The sequence below is a fragment of the Papio anubis genome, chromosome 1, assembly GCF_008728515.1.
Source record: "Papio anubis isolate 15944 chromosome 1, Panubis1.0, whole genome shotgun sequence".
In the NCBI taxonomy this organism is placed as follows: Eukaryota; Metazoa; Chordata; class Mammalia; order Primates; family Cercopithecidae; genus Papio; species Papio anubis.
This window is the reverse complement of record NC_044976.1, coordinates 112,276,327-112,295,327: the sequence shown is the minus strand read 5'-3', so window position 1 is coordinate 112,295,327 and position 19,001 is coordinate 112,276,327. Positions and strand designations below refer to the sequence as shown.

General features: G+C 43.4%; 1 protein-coding gene and 1 long non-coding RNA gene across 8 annotated transcripts in view; one reads left to right on the top strand and one right to left on the bottom strand.

Annotated features, from left to right (window-relative positions):
- The window catches only part of HIPK1 (homeodomain interacting protein kinase 1), a 46,909-nt gene extending 35,569 nt beyond the window's left edge, over positions 1-11,340 (bottom strand). For 6 of the 7 annotated variants that reach the window (XM_021922359.2, XM_021922361.2, XM_009215821.2 and 3 more), the window contains exon 1: positions 11,005-11,340. In XM_021922359.2, coding sequence (XP_021778051.1) covers positions 11,005-11,215 — 211 coding nt within the window. In that variant the 5' untranslated portion in view covers positions 11,216-11,340. Of the gene's footprint in view, positions 1-10,597; positions 10,853-11,004 lie in introns of those variants that run through there. The other variant, XM_021922367.1, reaches the window with a different exon arrangement.
- On the top strand, positions 11,249-17,890 carry LOC103887905. Its single transcript, XR_652167.2, has 3 exons — positions 11,249-11,328; positions 12,160-12,312; positions 17,561-17,890. It is a non-coding gene; the product is annotated as an uncharacterized LOC103887905 (long non-coding RNA).
- The last annotated feature ends 1,111 nt before the right edge of the window (positions 17,891-19,001 follow it).

Here is a 19,001-nt window from a genome sequence, read left to right as displayed (position 1 = left end):
ACTAATTCAATCTTGGCCTATATTCATAGAAACAGTGTACAGAACCTGCTGGACAAAGTGAAGATTATCCACTCTGCTCAAGTCATACATAAAATGCATTCAACTGTCTACCACATTTTAAGAGAAAAAAGTAACCAGCATGGGCCAGGCACAGTGGCTCAAGCCTTTAATTCCAGCACTTTGGGAGGCCAAGGCAGGAGGATCTCCTGAGCTGAGGAGTTCAAGACCAGCCTAGGCAACATAGTGAGACCCTGTCTCTAGTATAAAAATACTAAAATTGAAAAAAAAAAAAAAAAAAAAGTAACCAGGATGATGAGAAAGCTAGGGAGTATATTCTGAAGAACCAAGGAAAGTTAGAAGAAAAATATGAGGAAAGGATAAAGAACAGTCCAGCTTTCTGTCCCTGAATATCCCACAGACACTTCCAGCTCAATATGCCCAAAGATTAAACTGAAAGCTATCTTTTCAGAATAAAGTCCAAACATCTGACATAGCATACAAGCCATTTCATATTTATCTTCTCCATTTTCAACCATCTGATTTCATATGCCTTGGGGCTCTATAGTAATCCCTCTTTCCTTGCTCTACACTTTCCCCCTTTTTAATAATTACTCCTCAGAATTAGTCATCTGCAAAAGACTAAAATCTCTATCTCTAACCCAGAATTCTCTCACTTTGAACTCCAAACCCGATATCCAAATGACTACTTAACACTGCAACTTGGATATTTTATAAATACCTCATATTCAATACATTCAGAATTAAACTTATGAGCCTCCACCCCACCTTCAGTTTTCTATCTTAATTATGAGATGCCATTACACATCCAGTGCCTCAAGCCAGAAATCAGGGAGCTCCAGCCTGGGCAGCATGGTGAAACCATCTCTAAAACAAACACACAGACACACAACAACAACAAAAAACAAACAAAAAAAATTAGCCAGGCATGGTGGCACATGCCTGTAGTCCTAGCTACTCAGAAGGCAGAAGTGAGAGGATCACCTGAGCCCAGAGGTAGAGGCTGCAGTGAGCTGTGATCGTACCACTGCACTCCAGCCAGGGTGAAAGAGTGACACCCTTTCTCAAAAAAAAAAGAAAAAAATCAGGGATGTCTGTTTCCTCAGCTACACAATGGTGATAGCAACACCTACCTCATGGGGTTGTTCTGAGAATTAAATGATTTAATATCTGTAAAGTGATAGTGTCTAACACATATTTAATACTATTATCCCGACTCATTCCTCTCCCTTATTCCTCCACATCTAATCTCTATCTTATCCATTTCATCTCCCAAGTATATTTCTTTTATTTATTTATTTATTTTTTTTTTTTTGAGACAGAGTCTCACTCTGTAGCCCAGGCTGGAGTGCAGTGGCGCAATCTCGGCTCGCTGTAACCTTCGCCTCTGGAGCTCAAGTGATTCTCCTGCCTCAGCCTCCCAAGTAGCTGGGACTAGAGGCGTGCGCCACCATACCCGGTTAATTTTTTTGTATTTTTAGTAGAGATGGGTTTTCACCATGTTGCCTGGGTGGTCTCAAACTCCTGAGCTCAGGTGATCCACCCCGCTCGACCTCCCAAAGTGCTGGGATTACAGGCGTGAGCCACTGCCCCCCACCTCCTAAGTATATTTCAAATCAGCCCTTTTCCCCTAACCTTATTGGCACCATTCTAGTTCAAACTGCCAGTAGCTTCCAAACTAATCTCCTTTAATCCACTTAATAGATCTTTGCTTTTAAACAATGCAAATCGGATAACCGCTCTCTCTTCTTAACCATCTTGCTTCCCCTTCTCCCAGGGTTTCTCATTGCTTTGGAGATAAAGTCCAAGATACTCAACTTGGCTGGCCATAGTCGCTCATGCCTGTAATTCCCGCACATTGGGAGGCCCAGGCAGGAGGATCACTTGAGCTCAGAAGTTCAAGATCAGCCTGGGAAGCATTAACATTTAAAAAAAAAAAAAAAGAAAGAAAGAAAGAAAAGAAAAAAAAATTAGGCCAGGCACAGTGGCTCATGCCTGTAATCCTGGCACTTTAGGAGCCCAAGGTGGAAGGATCACTTGAGCCCCAGGAATTCAAGACCAGTCAGGGCAACATGGGGAGACTCTATCTCTACTGGGAAAAAAAAAAAAAAAAAAAAGGCCAAGTATAAGTGGCACATGCCTGTGGTCCCACCTACTCAGGATGCTGAAGCAGGAAAATCATCTGAGTCTGGGACATTGAGGCTACAGTGAGTTGTGATCACTCCATTGCACTCTAGCCTGGACAACAGAGCTAGATTCTGTCTCAAAAAAAAAAAAAAAAACTGTCTCAACCTGCCTTAAAATGCACTCCAAAATCTGCTTGCTGCCTTCCAACATCTCCCCACTTTGATTCCCTCCCCCCAACCCTCATTCTGGCCACACTGCCCTTCTTTCTTTAGTTCTTGGAAGGCCACTCACCTCCAGGCCCTCTAAATATGTTTAAGACTTTCTGCTGCGAAAACTGCCCTCTGTCACCTCTGCCACATGCAGAAATGCTCCCTACGATCATCCCCTGCCCCTACCATGCATTCCCACAGCACCCTGTTAACTTGAAAGCATTTCTTTAATGCTACATTCCCAACTACAGTATAAGCTCTAGGACATGTACCATCTCTGTCTTGCTCTTCTCTTATACCACCAAAGCCTACTACAGACTGACAATATATACATACTCAATATCTGTTGGATGAATTACTTGACTCCTGCCTACCAATCTCCTATCTATTAAATACAACTCCCTACCACTCATACTCAAATGCAGTATCTTCAAATGCTTGGTCCTTGGTTTTGTTTTTTTTATGTCTTCCCTCCCTTTTATCTGTGTGGTCCTTGAGTCATGGGGGAGGTCTCTACTCCAATCCATATAGTATAACGTTACTAATCACAAGAGAATAAACACACACAAGAAGAAAGGAAGGAAACATGACAAAGGATGTTACAGAACATCAAAAGGCAGTATGTGCATTTCTTTGTGCCTGAATACAACTAGAAACCACCTGCACTGGACTAGTCAGCTGGAAAGAACAAATCCTCTGCCTTCAATTTCTAAAACCCAGTTGAGATTTACTTTAAGAGTTTCCATAATTTATATAAACTTTGAAGAGGAAAAAAAGTACAAATTAAAAGTTAAGGTCAGTACAATTTAACTGTGAGACTGAATTTACAAATCATCTTGTTCTATCTACTTCACTGAAATACCAAACATAATAAAAGAAAAATCTGAAACCAAGTAGCTCCTTTACAAAATGCACCTATTAAAATATAAGTATTTCTTGTCATAAAATTAAGCCAACCTGTTGAACAACAAAAGGAAGCAAATGTTCTAAATTTGTTTTCCATTAACAATGTTAATATTGTTCACCTGCTAATTTTAACAATCTATCAAAAAACATAAACACGACTTCTATGTAACTGAAAGTAGTGAAAGAATCTAAATAGAAAATTTGCAGTTTGCAGCAACTGTCTAGGAATAGGGGGGTCATAAAAGTAATAATACTGAAAAGAATTCATGAAATACCAAATTTTAAAAATGTATTCATTTTGGGAGGCTAAGGAAGGCAGATCATGAGGTCAGGAGTTTGAGACCAATCTGACCAACATGGTGAAATGCCATCTCTACTAAAAATACAAAAATGAGCTGGGCGTGGTGGTGTGCACTTGTAATCCCAGCTACTCAGGAGGCTGAGGCAGGAGAATCACTTGAACCTGGGAGGCGGAGGTTGTAGTGAGCCGAAATCATGCCATTGCATTCCAGCCTGGGTGACAGAGCGAGACTCGTCTCAAAAAAAAAAAAAAAAAAAAAACAAGTATTCGTACCTAGATACTCTATAAAATTTTGCATTTAGCAGAGTAACATTATTGCCAACTTTTTACCCAAAAAACATAATAAAAGATTACTTATGATTTCAGATCTTCACACTGCGCATTGAAAAAAGCACAAGTTCTAGGACATTTTTCAGAATGTTTTAATATTAAATGATTATAATCTTTATCCATAAGGACAAATTTAGTTCACCCAAAGGGAAAGGACAACTCAGAATTCTTTCACTGGTCTTCCCCACAGCAAGGGTATGACGTACAAAAAGTCAGTATCGGACCACCAGGGCTCTTACAATGTGGCTGAGACTCATTCTGACCTCAATTAACACAAGGTGAGAAGAAAATACAGAATCACAATGGCCTAGAAAAACCAACAGACTCTTATTTATATTCTACTCTGAAATTCAGCTAAAATAGCAATTTCTAGACACAGGATAAAGATACTATGTTCCATCAAACCTGCCTTTGCAAGTCGGGGGGCAAGTCTCTTCCTAGGTGGAGAGCTTTCAAACAACAACAAAAACAGAATTAACACCTGTGGAAAACTTACTATATATCAGAATCTATGAGGCAAATTACAGATATTTTTAATTCAATGTGAATAGCAACCCAATAAATTAAAACGCTATTTTTGACACATTTGCAGTCAACAAGCGTATGAAAAATTGTTCAACATCACTAATCATTAGAGAAATGCAAATCAAAACTAAAATGAGATACCATCTCACACCAGTCAGAATGAATATTACTAAGAAGTCAAAAAATAACAGATGCTGGCAAGATTGTGAAGAAAAGGGAACAATTATACTGCTGGTGGGAGTATAAATTAGTTCACCCATTGTGAAAAGCAGTGTGGCAATTCCTCAAAGAATTTAAAACAGAATTACCATTAGATCCAGCAATCCCATCACTGGGTATATACCCAAAGGAATACAAATCATTCTACCATAAAGACACAAGCACATGTTCACTGCAGCACTATTCACAATAGCAAAGACATGAAATTCAACCTAAATGCCCATCAATGGTAGACTAAAGAAAATGTGGTACATATACACCATGGAATACTATGCAACCATAAAAAAGAAGGAGATCATGTCCTTTGCAGCAACAGGCAACACGGATGAGGCTGGAGGGCCACTATCCTAAACAAACACAGGAACAGAAAATCATGTACTGCCTGTTCTCACTTATAAGTGGGAGCTAAAGAACAAGAACACATGGACACAAAGAGGTCAACCACAGACACTGGGGCCTACTTCACGGTGGAGGGTGGGAGAAGGGAGAGGATCAGAAAAAATACCTGTCAGGCACTATGCTTATTACCTGGATGACAAAATAATCTGTACACCAAACCCCTGTGACACACCTATGTAACAAACCTGCACATGTACCCCTGAACCTGAAAGTTTTTGTTTTTTTTTTAAAAAAAGCTATTTATTTATTTATTTATTTATTTTTGAGACAGGTTCTCGCTACTGTCATTGAGGCCGAAATGCAGTGGTGTAATCACAGCTCACTGTAACCTCGAACTCCTGGGCTCAAGCAATCCTCTGCTTCAGCTATCCAAGTAGCTAGGACTACAGGCATGCACCAGGACGCTTAGCTAATTTCTACAAGCACATGCCGCATTTGGCTAATTTTTTTTTTTTCAGAGATGAGGTCTTACTGTGTTACCCAGGCTGGTGTCAAACTCCTGCTCTAAAGCAATCCCCCTGCCTTGGCCTCCCACAATACTGAGATTACAGGTGTGAACCACCGTACCTGGCATAAAAAGCTATTTTTGACTTCCTGAAAATGCTGCACCTTTTGACTCCAGCAATGAATGAAGTCTTTACATTTCAAACCTGACTTTTCAAGGACTTAGTCATCTCAATATAATGATAAATTTGCCCAGTGCATTAATACCAAATTAGCAATGATGGGCAAAAGGCCATTGGTACTTGTATTTATTGCTAAAAGATAATTGCTAGAATCCAAGGCTTTCAAAAACAGATTAACAACTTTCCCACTCCCTGGCATGGTCACATTCATTTAACATCGTTTACTGGGTGCCCCACACTGTAAGCACTATAGGTAGATAATCTTATTAAAATCATCCAAATATTATAACCCTGAATGGAACAGTTGGATATGACAACCAAGGTAATCATTTTCCATTGATTTGTCCTTACCCCTCAGTAACCTTTTTCCTGACACACCAGTAATAAATTCCTGTTGCTTTTGCTCAATGTCATCTTTGCCTCCTTCATACAATTTAACAGTTGGTTAGCCAAATGACCTAAAAACTGTACTATATATTGATTTCTTGTTCTAGCACTTATCCTCAGATGACATGAACACAGGTGTACATACTGTTGATCACATACTCTGATACATATTTTTACAGATGATAAGAGTACACCTTCTGTAAAACCAAAGTGAGACAAGTTTGGGAAGAAAATTATTTCCAACAAACACCTCTCTCTCTACTCTCCTAAGTTTTCTCCACCTCTACTGCACAATTCCATACTTAAACAGCTTAACTGGTTTCCTCCAAACTGAACTTTCAACTTCCCCCCTTTATTTGAGATTCTGTCACCCAGACTGGAGTGCAGTACATGATCATGGTTCGTTCACTGCCGCCTTGACCTCCAGGGCTCAATCCACTCTCCTACCTCAGCCTCCAGAGTAACTGGGACTACCAGCACACGCCACCACGCCCCGCTAATTTTTTTGTATTTTTTGTAGAGATAGGGTTTCACCATGTTGCTCAGGCTGGTCTCAAACTCCTAGGCTCAAGTGGTCCACCTACCTCAGCCTCCAAAAGTGCTGGGATTACAGGTGTGAGCCATGATGCTATCCTCAAGCCCCTTTTCTAAGCTCCCCTCTCCCAATTCATTATTCACCTTTCAACTGAAGCTTTAAAAATGCACAGCTGGAAAAAAAAAAAAAAAAAGTGTATCTGTCTCCCACTTAAAAACTTAGGAAAAAGACCAAAAAATTCCTATTTTGGATTACCAGGCCTTGTAAGATCTGGACCATGATTACTTGCATAGCCTTGTTTCATCTGCGCTTTTCCCCAGGAACTTTCTCTTCCAATACTACCAAGTCTCTCTGGCCCTAGTTCCTTCAACACGTTTCCTCTCTGAAGTTCATTTTCCCCCTTAGACTTTTCTTTTCCTAACTTTCACTTACCCTTCTAGTCTGTACTTAAAGCTCACTTCTTCAATGTGGCAGAGGCTGTTGCTTTGTATCAAAATCAATAGTTCACTGAGATTTATTTGGAATGACTATGGCAACAGAACAAAAGAAAAGTGCTTGGCCAGGCGTGGTAGTTCACCCCTGTAATCCCAACACTTTGGGAGGCTGAGGCGGGCGGATCATGAGGTCAGGAGATCAAGACTATCCTGGCTAACACGGTGAAATCCCATCTCTACTAAAAATACAAAAATTAGCCGGGTGTGGTGGCAGGCGCCTGTAGTCCCAGCTACTTGGGAGGATGAGGCAGGAGAATGGCGTGAACCCGGGAGGCGGAGCTTGCAGTGAGCCTAGATCATGCTACTGCACTCCAGCCTGGGCAACAGAGCGAGACTCCATCCCAAAAAAAAAAAAAAGTGCTTTGTATTTAGTAAAAAGGTACCATATTTTAGTACCTGCACATGACGGTCTATAGGTCTATAAAGTTTAGAATTAAGAAAACAATACCTTGAGGAGCTTCCAGGATAAAAAAAGTTAAAATTAACAAAGCAGAGATGAATATGAAATATAAACAATATGCCAGCAAAAGCTGAAGGAAAACGGGACTTAAGTAAGGCAATAGCAGTTTGGAGAATGGAAGATGGAGGAAGCTCTTTCAGAAGAATGAGATGACTTTTGCTATGCTAGTACGCCAAAGGATGTGGAAAAATAAAAAGCTGTGTAGAGTAAGGAGATATATTTAACTGGAGCAGAAGACACTGGCAAAAAAGTACTGGAACTCTTACAGACAAAAGGGACCTTAAAAGATGCTAAAACCCCCTAATTCCAAGATGAGAAAAAAGCGATCCAGGCCAGGCACGGTGGCTCATGCCTGTAATCCCAGCACTTTGGGAGGCCGAGGCAGGTGGATCACTTGAGGTCAGGAGTTCGAGACCAGCCAGGCCAATATGGCAAAAACCCATCTCTACTAAAAATACAAATATTAGCCAGGCATGGTGGTGCGTGCCTGTAGTGCCTGTAGTCCTAGCTACTCAAGAGGCAGAAGTATGAGAATCACTTGAACCCACCACGGCACTCCAGCCTGAACCCACCATGGTACTCCAGCCTGGGTGACAAAGTAAGACCCTGTCTCAAATTTAAAAAAAAAAAAAAGCAGATCCAAAAAGGCCAAACGAGTTTTACCCAGAGCTAATGAGTAGCAATGCTGGCAAAGAATCCAGGTCTTCTCATTCCTTTTCCTTAAGCACTCTGGGAAAGCACTGTACCAGGTACCCTTAAAGAATCTAAAAGAAATGTCAGTTTCCTTACCTTCAAAGAACTTAAAATGTTGCTGAAATGATAAAACACATGAAAAAGAAAGAAAAATATGAAAACAGGATATAAATTTCTGAAGTGCCAAATTACGCACTACAGGAATATATTAGGCATTTAGGAGCTGGGTTCCAACAACTAAAAGGAAGATCAGGAACAAAAACAAAAGGAACCAAAAGACAAACCAGTGATTGTTGAAGTGGTACTCAAAGGAAAATAATCTTGATGACTTGTGTTCAGAATGGCACGAAGGGAGAGGAAGGGAAGAAAACGGGAGGAATAATAGTAAACTTCTTTTTAAAAGACCTAAAAAATACAGACTGCTGTTATACCTCATGAAGGTGGCAGATCAAGCAGCTCATGTTTGCAAAATTACTTCAAATTACAAGACCAGTTACAATATATAACAAGCTGCACAAGTTCCAAGTGTAAGAACTTCACAAGGCCGGTATGACTCACTGATTTGTACCAACAAATCATTGATGGAGCTCTGCTTATAAAAACAAAAGCAGAGAATGAAAGAAGTCTATTTTCCAAAGAATTGTGAACTTTGAGATTATCTTTTTCTTTTAGAAGGAAGTTCTGGTTTGGTTTGAACTCTCAAGTTACCAACGAACTTGCTCTAAAATCCACAAAACTACAGTGTCGACAGATAGGATAAACTATTTATGAAGATATCACCAGCAAAAGTTCTACTTGCCAACCAGAGTCAGTATATTTATAAGATCTCATTCACCATTTTATTCTAAGATGCTTTACTGGCTTGGCTGCCTCCAGTTCCAACCGCAAGTACTTTACTAAAATATCCTTCAAGCCAGGAACAGTATCTTAAAGTCAATGACACCCTTCATCATACCAGCATTATAACACAGAACCCTGAGATAATTGCATGTAAAGATCCAAAATCACCAGATGAATAATGAAAATTAAGTCAAATGATTTGTTAGATTTTAAAATGTTTTATAGAAAACTTTAGGCTTCTATATTTAAAAACCTAATAATGGTTTGCATTCTCTATAATCTTACAAAAAAAACAAAAAAAAACCACCAAAAACCCTACAGACCAGAAATCAAAAATAGCTTTACACAAACAAAAGGAAAATTGTAGGTTTGCTGAGGGCATCAGCCACTTAATTTAACCCCATTTCATCAGGAGCAGGAAGCCACACTGCTGTTTTCACCAGTTACTAAGAAACAAGATAAAGGACAGATTGGGACAGAGAGTCTATAGCTGAAAGTATTATTTTGATGCAATTACTGAGAATTCCCAAAGTGTCACTAATAGACAAGAAAGAGCATCTAGGACTGCCTCTAAATGAGTCTACCTACAACAGAATCAGTGGTTAAGACAAGACTTACTGGAGCCTGGGGGTGTTTTCCCCCTCTTCCCTACCCCCATCCTCCCATCCTCAACTCCCCTCCCCAAGCAGGAAAGAAAGCTCGCCCAGCATAAACACAGGCCATTGCTCGCGGCTCGTCACCACAACAAACTGGAGGTTAGACCAACGCTCCTGGAGACAGAACCCCAGGTCTTGGTTGCTAGGCACAAAAAGGGGACTCTTCCCCACAGAACTGTGAACAGTGTGGGTCTTACCAGAATTTTGGTTGTTTCTCCACCTTTCCTTTTTTGTTTTTTTAACGAAAGCTTTGAAAGTGGTGACAGCAAAAGTTTCCCTTTGGGCCAGACCTCTAGATCTGCCTTGCACAGATATACATTAGGTGGGCTGGTCTCACGTAGTCTCCACCGTCATTACAAATTACAAGCCTAACGACTACAGAACATCAGCGAAGACGACAGAAAAGCTTCCACACCCACCCCACTGTCGTCCGCTCCAGGCACGGCTTCCTGGTCCCCAACAGCACAAATAACCCAAAATCATGGTGATAAGCGGAGCTGTGAAATACACACACACAAGCCACACACTGGGAACCTGCCACGACAGCCGGGGAAAAACCGGCCGAGTGAGAAGACGCAAGGCGGTCCCCTGTCACTTAAGGACAACACGCCCAGGCGAGAAGTGGCAGGAGGCAGGGGGAGTTGTCCCGAAAAACAGCCCAGAGCCTGCCCACCTTCCTGGGAACGCAATCCCCTCAGCGGCCGCGAGCCGCCGGGCCGCAGGACGCGGCGCCCGGTCCCGGGCAGGGGCCCTCTGAGGAAGGCGCCCCCCGCAGGCTGGGCGCCCCAAGAGAGCCGGCGGCCGGCCCCGCCTCGGGGAGCTGAGGGGAAGTCCCTCCCCGCCGAGGCCCCCTCCTGCCGGTCCCCACTCACCGCCGGTGTGTCTGGTTCTCAGCCGCGAGCTGGGGCTGCCGTGAGGAGGCGGCGGAGGAGACGAGATCTGGGGCCCCGCCGCCGGGTCATCATACCCCCTGCGCGAGCCGGCCCGGGCCCCGGCCCCCGCCCCCCGGAGCCGTCCCCGCGCCCGTCCCGCAGGGGGAGCCTCCTCAGCCTCCCGCCCGCTCCACCACCCAGCCCCTTCCCGCCGCCGCCGCCGCCGCCTCAGCCCCGCGCGCTCCCGCCTCGGCTTCCTGCTGCCGTCCGGGGCTACCGCCGGGCCCCTTGCTCCGCAGCCGCCGTTGTCGCCAGACCCGACGAGCGGAACGCCGAGCGGCCGCCCCTCAACCCGGACGGCCCCGCCTCGCCGGAACTATTCACCCGCCCCGCGCCATGACACCTACTGAGGCGGAAGTGCAGATGAATGGACTCTCTAGGACGACCGCATAGTACTGATCGCAGTGGGAGTGGGTGGGCCTCGAGTGGGTGGGCCTCCGTGGGGAGCCAGCGTGGATCGAGTGCGGGGGCTGGGCTTCCCGCCCCCTCCGCACCGTAGACTCCGCGGTGATTTAAAGGTGCCTGGCAGTGGTAGGGGATCCAACTGTAAAATGTCATCCCAGCTAGTGTGACATCACCACAGTCTAGTGTGACACCCCCAGAGCCTGGGCAGTGTACAGGAAGACAGTGCCTAGCAAAGGAGCTCCACTGCCAGTGAGGGATTACCTCAGGTTAGGTTTTAATGTTTCGTTGCCGTCTAGAGACGTTCTAGCAATGTGACATCTGTGTACCCTATCTGGAAGTCTCCCTGTACGTCAAGAGCCCCTTAGGGGAGTCTCCCATTGCCGCCTTGGGAACCTGTGTTTACATTAGGAAGAGAGAGAATAGCTGTAATCTGAACTCAAACGCTCAAAACATGCAGTGAGCGAATGCTAGCATAATTTTCTTGCCTCTACCAGAAGGAAGTAAGGCTGGGTATTTAGGAAACAGAACGCGTTGGCACAACATTCTGAGAAAAAGGACACTGAAAATTAGGTTATCCTAATGGAAAAGCAGTTGCGATCTCCCAAAATCAAGAGATTCTGTAGGACTTCCGATATATCTCCTGCTGTGTAAAATATTCAGATTCCTGAAGTGGGGGACATTTTTAAGGCAACTGTAATCTCTTCATTTTTTCCATCCCACAAGTGCTGGAGGCAGCAGTGATCTGAGCCCTAGAAAGTGACTGTCAGGCACCATCGGTATTTGCATATACTCTCTGAAGAGAAGGGCAGATGTGGCTAAGACAAAATTCTACTATCAAGTTTTGTTTCTCAGATCTCACTCATTAACATCTTTGATTTCCTTGGATCCCCATAACACACACACACAAAAAAAAACTATAATTTTTGTAAAATGTGCTAAAGTACCTTTTAAGGGAAGTCATTTGACTTTCTCTCTGGCTTAACAACTCGGGGAGCAGTTCCATTTTATCTGGAACAGGGAAGTTTATTTCCCTAGAGAAGTAGGGTTACCAAAAATGTTCGATCCCACAAGGCAGTTTTGTTTGCATATTTTCACAGAAACTTCCTTCTACTACTTAAAGAACTTAAAGTCCTCACGTTGGGCCAACCTGGGAAATATGAAGACAAAAAGAGTGGGTAAACGTGCCTGCTTGATGAGCCAGAAAAAAAGGCAGAAACCTGTGGTCTGGGTATAACAGATCTGCTCAAAATGTAAGCTTCAAACACACTGTTTATCATGCCTTCGTTCAACCTAACTCTCTGACATGTTCCTAAACTCCTGCTCTCTCAAGGCATGTCCCTTTCCTCTTTTCAAATATCTCTCAGAATTCACCTCTCGGGAACCTTTGCTGATTGACTCTTATTTTATTTGAATTCTACATCATCATCTGATTACTTAAATTAACCTGTACCTTCTTTATTTATACTTGTTAACCTCTATTTTCATTGCTTTTAGGTCCTCAGTCTTTCTCACTATACGGGGAGCTTCTTAAAGTCTGTATTTTCTCCTCTTTAGTATCATTCACTCATTCATCCAGCAAACTGCTGTATGCCTGCTCTGTGCTATACACTCTTCTAGACACTGGGTCAGGTATGCATGAGACAGGTGAATAAGGCATGGTCTTTTCCCTCAGGGACCTTACAGTCTATTGAGGCAAAAACGTGTGCAGACATATATAAGATAAGCAAGAGAGTCGGAGAAGAACATCAGAAGTGATATTTGAGCATAGTAAGGTCAGAGAAGTTTCAAAGTTTCATCATTTGTCCATTCAGTAACTATTTACAGAGCATCTTCTGTGTGCCAGGCACTATATAAGAAAATAAGGGGCTGGGTGTTGTGGCTCATGCCTGTAATCCCAGCACTTTGGGAGGCCGAGGCAGGTAGATCACCTGAGGTCAGGAGTTTGAGACCAGCCTGGCCAACATGGTGAAACCCCATCTCTACTAAAAATGCAAACATTAGCCAGGTGTAGTGGTGCATGCCTGTAATCCCAGCTACCCGGGAGGCTAAGGTAGGACAATCACTGGAACCCAGGAGATGGAGGCTGCTGTGAGCCGAGATTGCACCATTGCACTCCAGCCTGGGCGACAGAGTGAGACTCCGTCTCAAAAAAAAAAAAAAGAAAAAGAAAAAAGAAATTAAGGAGACACAGAAGAAAAGGCATGGTCTGTTCCCTGAAGGAGCTTACAGTTAAGCAGAGAAGTGGCAGGATATAGAAGTAATAAGGTAAATTGAGTCAGATTTTGAAAGGCAATGTAGAGCTGTTAGAAGTTTATTCGCACAGGTGGCCAGGCACAGTGGCTCATGCCTGTAATCCCAGCACTTTGGGAAGCCAAGGTGGCAGATCACTGGAGGTCAGGAGTTCGAGACCAGCCTGGCCAACATGGTGAAACCCCGTCTCTACTACAAATACAAAAATTAGCCAGATGTGGTGGCATATGCTTGTAATCCCAGCTACTCAGAAGGCTGAGGCAGGAGAATCTCTTGAACCTGGGAGGCAAAGGTTGCAGTGAGCCGAGATCGTGCCATTGCACTTTAGCCTGGGCAAACACAGCGAGACTCTGTCTCAAAAAAAAAGTTTATTCAAATGGGTAATGTGAGAGAGAACTAGTGATGGTGAAGGAAGATAGCTGGCTGGAGTGGGTAAAGACTGGAGAAAGGGATCCTAATCAGAAAACTATGATGAGGGTTTGATTAAACAGGAAAGAAGGGGAGAAAGGGGCAGATATGTGAAATATATCCTCCTAAACAAAGACCAAGCAGCTGGAGAGGGAGATGGAGCAGTTAGCAATTGGAAGCATTCAAGTCTCATTCAGGGTCTGACATCCTTCTAGGACCTAGAGCCTAGATTCAGTGTTGCAGGCAAGAAGTCACTTGCCCAAGAGCGGCAGTGCTTAAGACCAAATAGGAGAAGCTGACGAGAAGGCTGTGTCTTGAGACAAACTGAACCATGAAGCTAGGCAAACTCTTCAAACAAATTATGAATCCTAGGGGCTAGGAAAAAAAGAGAATTTAAATAGAAATCAACAGGTTGTGAAACTGGGAAAACCAGATTAGAGTGAAGGACTGCAGTAAAGGATAAAAAGCAGAAAAGTCCCTTGAGCCAACAGGAGGAGAACTTCAATGATTTTTTTTCAAATCCAGACCCCAGGATACTTTTTATTTGGAAATAATGTTAAACATACAGATATGTTCCAAGAGTGACAAAAAGAGGACCCATATACCTGTTACCCAGATTATTAACATCTTGCCCCTTTTGCTTTATCATTTGCAGTTATAGATAGATAGAGTTCTATTACACACATACATGCTTTTTTTTTTTTTTTGACAGTCTCACTCTGTCACCCAGGCTGGAGTGCAGTGGCGCGATCTCGGCTCACTGCAACCTCCGTCTCCTAGGTTTAAGTGATTCTCCTGTCTCAGCCTCCTGAGTAGCTGGGATTACAGGTGCCCACTGCCACACCCGGCTAATTTTTTTGTATTTTAGTAGAGACAGGGTTTCGCCGTGTTGCCCAGGCTGGTCTCAAACTCGTGAGCTCAGGCAATCCACCCACCTTGGCCTCCCAAAATGCTAGGATTATAGGTGTGAGCCACCACACCCGGCCCACATCCATTTTTTTTTTTTTCTGAGCAGTTGAAAGTAAATTGCATGCATCATGCTCGTTTACCACATAATACTTGAATATCCTAATAAGTACATTATCTTATAGAAACAAAATACATACAATTATCGACTCCAGGAAATTTAACATTGCTGTAACACTTTACCATCCATGTTCCAAATGTTGTCAGTTGATCCAATAACATCTTTTTTTAGCATTTTTTTCTTTTCCAACACAAGATTCAGTTTAGGATCATATATTACATTTAATTGTCATGTCTCTTTAGTGTTCTTTAATCTGGCACAGTTCCTCAGCTTTTCTTTGTCTTTGATATTTTTGAAGAATACAGGCCTTTTTCTGGTAAAAGGGTAATGAAATGTTCTTCACAGCTGGGCGCGGTGGCTCACGCCTGTAATCCCAGCACTTTGGGAGGCCGAGGCGGGTGGATCACGAGGTCAGGAGATTGAGACCATCCTGGCTAACACGGTGAAATCCTGTCTCTACCATAAATACAAAAAGAAATTAGCTGGGCGTGGTGGCGGGCGCCTGTAGGCCCAGCTACTCGGGAGGCTGAGGAAGGAGAATGGTGTGAACCCGGGGGCAGAGCTTGCAGCGAGCCGAGATGGCGCCACTGCACTCCAGCCTGGCAACAGAGGGAGACTTCGTTTTACCAAAAAAATACAAAAAAAAACTAGCCGGGCGAGGTGGCGGGCGCCTGTAGTCCCAGCTACTCGGGAGGCTGAGGCAGGAGAATGGCGTAGACCCAGGAGGCGGAGCTTGCAGTGAGCTGAGATACGGCCACTGCACTCCAGCCTCATTTTAGGTTTGTTGTTTATGTTTGTCTGATGTTTACTTATCATTAGATTCAGGTTATCCATTTCTGGCCAGAATACTTCATGTATGATATTGTGCCCTCAGGATATTATATCCAAAGGCACATAATGTCTCTCTGTCCTTCACTGGAGATAGTAATTTTTTTTTTTTTTTTTTTTTTTTTGAGACGGAGTCTCGCTCTGTAGCCCAGGCTGGAGTGCAGTGGCCGGATCTCAGCTCACTGCAAGCTCCGCCTCCCGGGTTCACGCCATTCTCCAGCCTCAGCCTCCCGAGTAGCTGGGACTACAGGCGCCCGCCACCTCGCCCGGCTAGTTTTTGTATTTCTTAGTAGAGACGGGGTTTCACTGTGTTAGCCAGGATGGTCTCGATCTCCTGACCTCGTGATCCGCCCATCTCGGCCTCCCAAAGTGCTGGGATTACAGGCTTGAGCCACCGCGCCCGGCCCCGAGATAGTAATTTTGAATACTTTGTCAAAGGATCTGATTTCTCACAGTGCATTTACTATTTTTTCCTTGTAATTAATGAGCAATCTATGGGGACACATCTTAGACAATGCAAATATCTGGCTCCTCTTTAAACGTTTTCTTCTAGATTTAGCATCTATTGTGTTTTGCCTGTACCAATCCTCCCTTGTCTCTTATTTAGTTAGTTGGTTTTTTAGTTATCTATTAATGATACAGACTTATGGACTACTACTTTTTTCAATGGTTTATAATTCATTACTGTCCTTAATTATTTTGGAACTTGAATTTTCCAGATTTAGTCATGGATACCCTTTCAAGTTGGCTCCTGTGTCTTTTTTAGCATGTCTCCAAAATAGGATGCTCCAGATTCATCTTGTACTTTCCATGCCCCAGCCCCAGAATCAGCAATTTCTCTGAGGAGTCCTGGATTGCTATTTCTTTAATGTGGAACTATATTAGAAAATAAGATCTGAGCCGGGCATGGTGGCTTACGCCTGTAATCCCAGCACTTTGGGAGGCCGAGGTGGGTGGATTGCTAAGTCAGGAGTTCAAGACCAGCCTGGCCAAGATGGTGAAACCCCATCTCTAAATACATCTAAAAATACAAAAACTAGACAGGTGTGGTGGCGGGCTCCTGTAATCCCAGCTACTTGGGGAGGCTCAGGCAGAGAACTGCTTGAACCCGGGAGGCAGAGGTTTCAGTGAGCCGAGATCACGCCACTGCACTCCAGCCTAGGCGACAGAGCGAGACTCCGTCCCCGCCCCACAAAAAAGATCTAAGCACTAGGCCCACAATGATTTATTACTGAATGCTTGGATATGAATGTCAGCCCTTTAGTTTCCCTACTAATCCCTTTCCTCAGAGTTGCAAGACTTAGGTATCACCAAGATTCTTCTCTTAAGACTCCTTTTGAGTATCCTTAGCAGAGAAAGCTTGCATAGGGAAATTTGGCAGACACTGTCCATTGCCTATTCAAATAAATAGTTAGGGATAGCTAACTTCTCTAGGAAACAATCCCCATACCTCAGGGGCTTATGGAAAGGTCACGGCTAGCTGGTCCATAATGGCATGTGCCTGTAGTCCCAGCTTCTCAGGAGGCTGAGGCAGGAGGATTGCTTGAGCCCAGGAGTTCAAATCCAGCCTGGGCAACATATTGAGACCCCCATCTCTAAGGTAGATAGATTAGATACATAGATAGATGGATAGACTGACAAATAGATAGATAGATAGATAGATAGATAGATAGATAGATAGATAGATAGATAGATAGATAGATAGACAGATAGATAAATAGATTCTGATTTTCAAGAGAGCGGTTTTAGTGGCATAGTGGGGCAGAAGCTGTGTGGTTCCTACACAGGATTACTCATAGTATGAGTGGTGACTGACAAGCTGGGAAGAATGGTTTGGTCCAACTGAATGATAGAATCTATTCTGGTCAATACCCATATTCAGCTCTTAATATCCAAGGAATCTGCTTGGGTCCACATAAGCTACATCTGAGAAGTCATGAAATGAATCATTTTGACAACGTTCTCTATCACTTCTCTTCTCACAGGAATAAACCAGGAAAAGTTGTTCTGGCCCCTCATCTGGTTTCAATATCTAGCATGAGAGTGACAGGGATTAGAATAATGGACATTTTGGGGACTGCGTTCTAGCAGAAATGATGGAATAGTGGAACAGGAGTTTGGATGAAGCGGCATCCTATGGGATTAAAGAAGATTTGAATACAAGCTTTCCTAATAAATGAAAGGGAAGGTGAAACTAGAGCATGCTGATGGCTGCACAGCATTGTGAATGCACTAAATGCAGTAACTGTCCACTTTAAAATGTTTAGTAATATGTCAATTTTATCTAAATTAAAAAAAGGAGCAACATAGTGAGACCTTGTCTCTAAAACAATTTTATTCAGATGTCATGGAGGATAAAACTTTCTTTTTTTAATTAGCCAGGCATGGTGGCACACACCTGTAGTCCCAGCTATTCAGGAGGGTAAGGTAGGAGGATTGCTTGAGCACGGGAAGTTGAGGCAGCAGTGAGCTATGATCTTGTCACTACACTCCAGCCTGGGCAACAAAACAAGACCCTGTCTCAAAAAAAAAAACAAAAACAAAAAAACCAAAAAAACGTGGGGTGGCAGGGAGGGAGGTTTTCAGGATTTAGAGACAAGGCACAATTACCCTTAATTTTCAAGGGTCAACCCAGAGACTATTGTAGGGGAAAGAACAAATGACAAATGCCTTGACTCCTTATACAACCCATGTTTACGACTCCTCAGACCCTCCTTCCTCCATAATTTCTAATGTCTCCCTTTTCCACACATAATGATCTTACTCTTTCTCACTTTTCTCGTATACCAACCGTTTATTTAGCAAAAGCAAGGAATAGTGCTTTTACTCCCTTTCCTTGGGTCATCATTTCTCATTATTATGCTTCCTCTGTTCTGTAGTTTCTCACCTTTTTTTTTTTTTTTTTTTTTTTTTTAGATAGAGTCTTGCTCTGTCACCCAGGCTGGAGTGCAGTGGCCGGATCTCAGCTCACTGCAAGCTCCCCCTCCCGGGTTTACGCCGTTCTCCAGCCTCAGCCTCTCGAGTAGCTGGGACTACAGGTGCCCGCCACCTCGCCCGGCTAGGTTTTTTGTATTTTTTAGTAGAGACGGGGTTTCACCATGTTAGCCAGGATGGTCTCGATCTCCTGACCTCGTGATCCGCCCGTCTCGGCCTCCCAAAGTGCTGGGATTACAGGCTTGAGCCACCGCGCCCGGCCACGTTTTCTTTTTTAAAAAATCATCCTCCCCACTCTAAGATTCTCACCTTTTCTTTGACCAATTGTTACACAGCATTTAGCATCTGCATTCCATATGTCTTTCCCTATCATCAATTTCAAGCAACATCTAAAACCAAAATAAATGGTTTGGGAAAGCACAGAGACCCACACGAAAAGGGCAGTGAAGCAGAACAGGAACTTGAAATTTAATAATTGAATATTATTTGTGC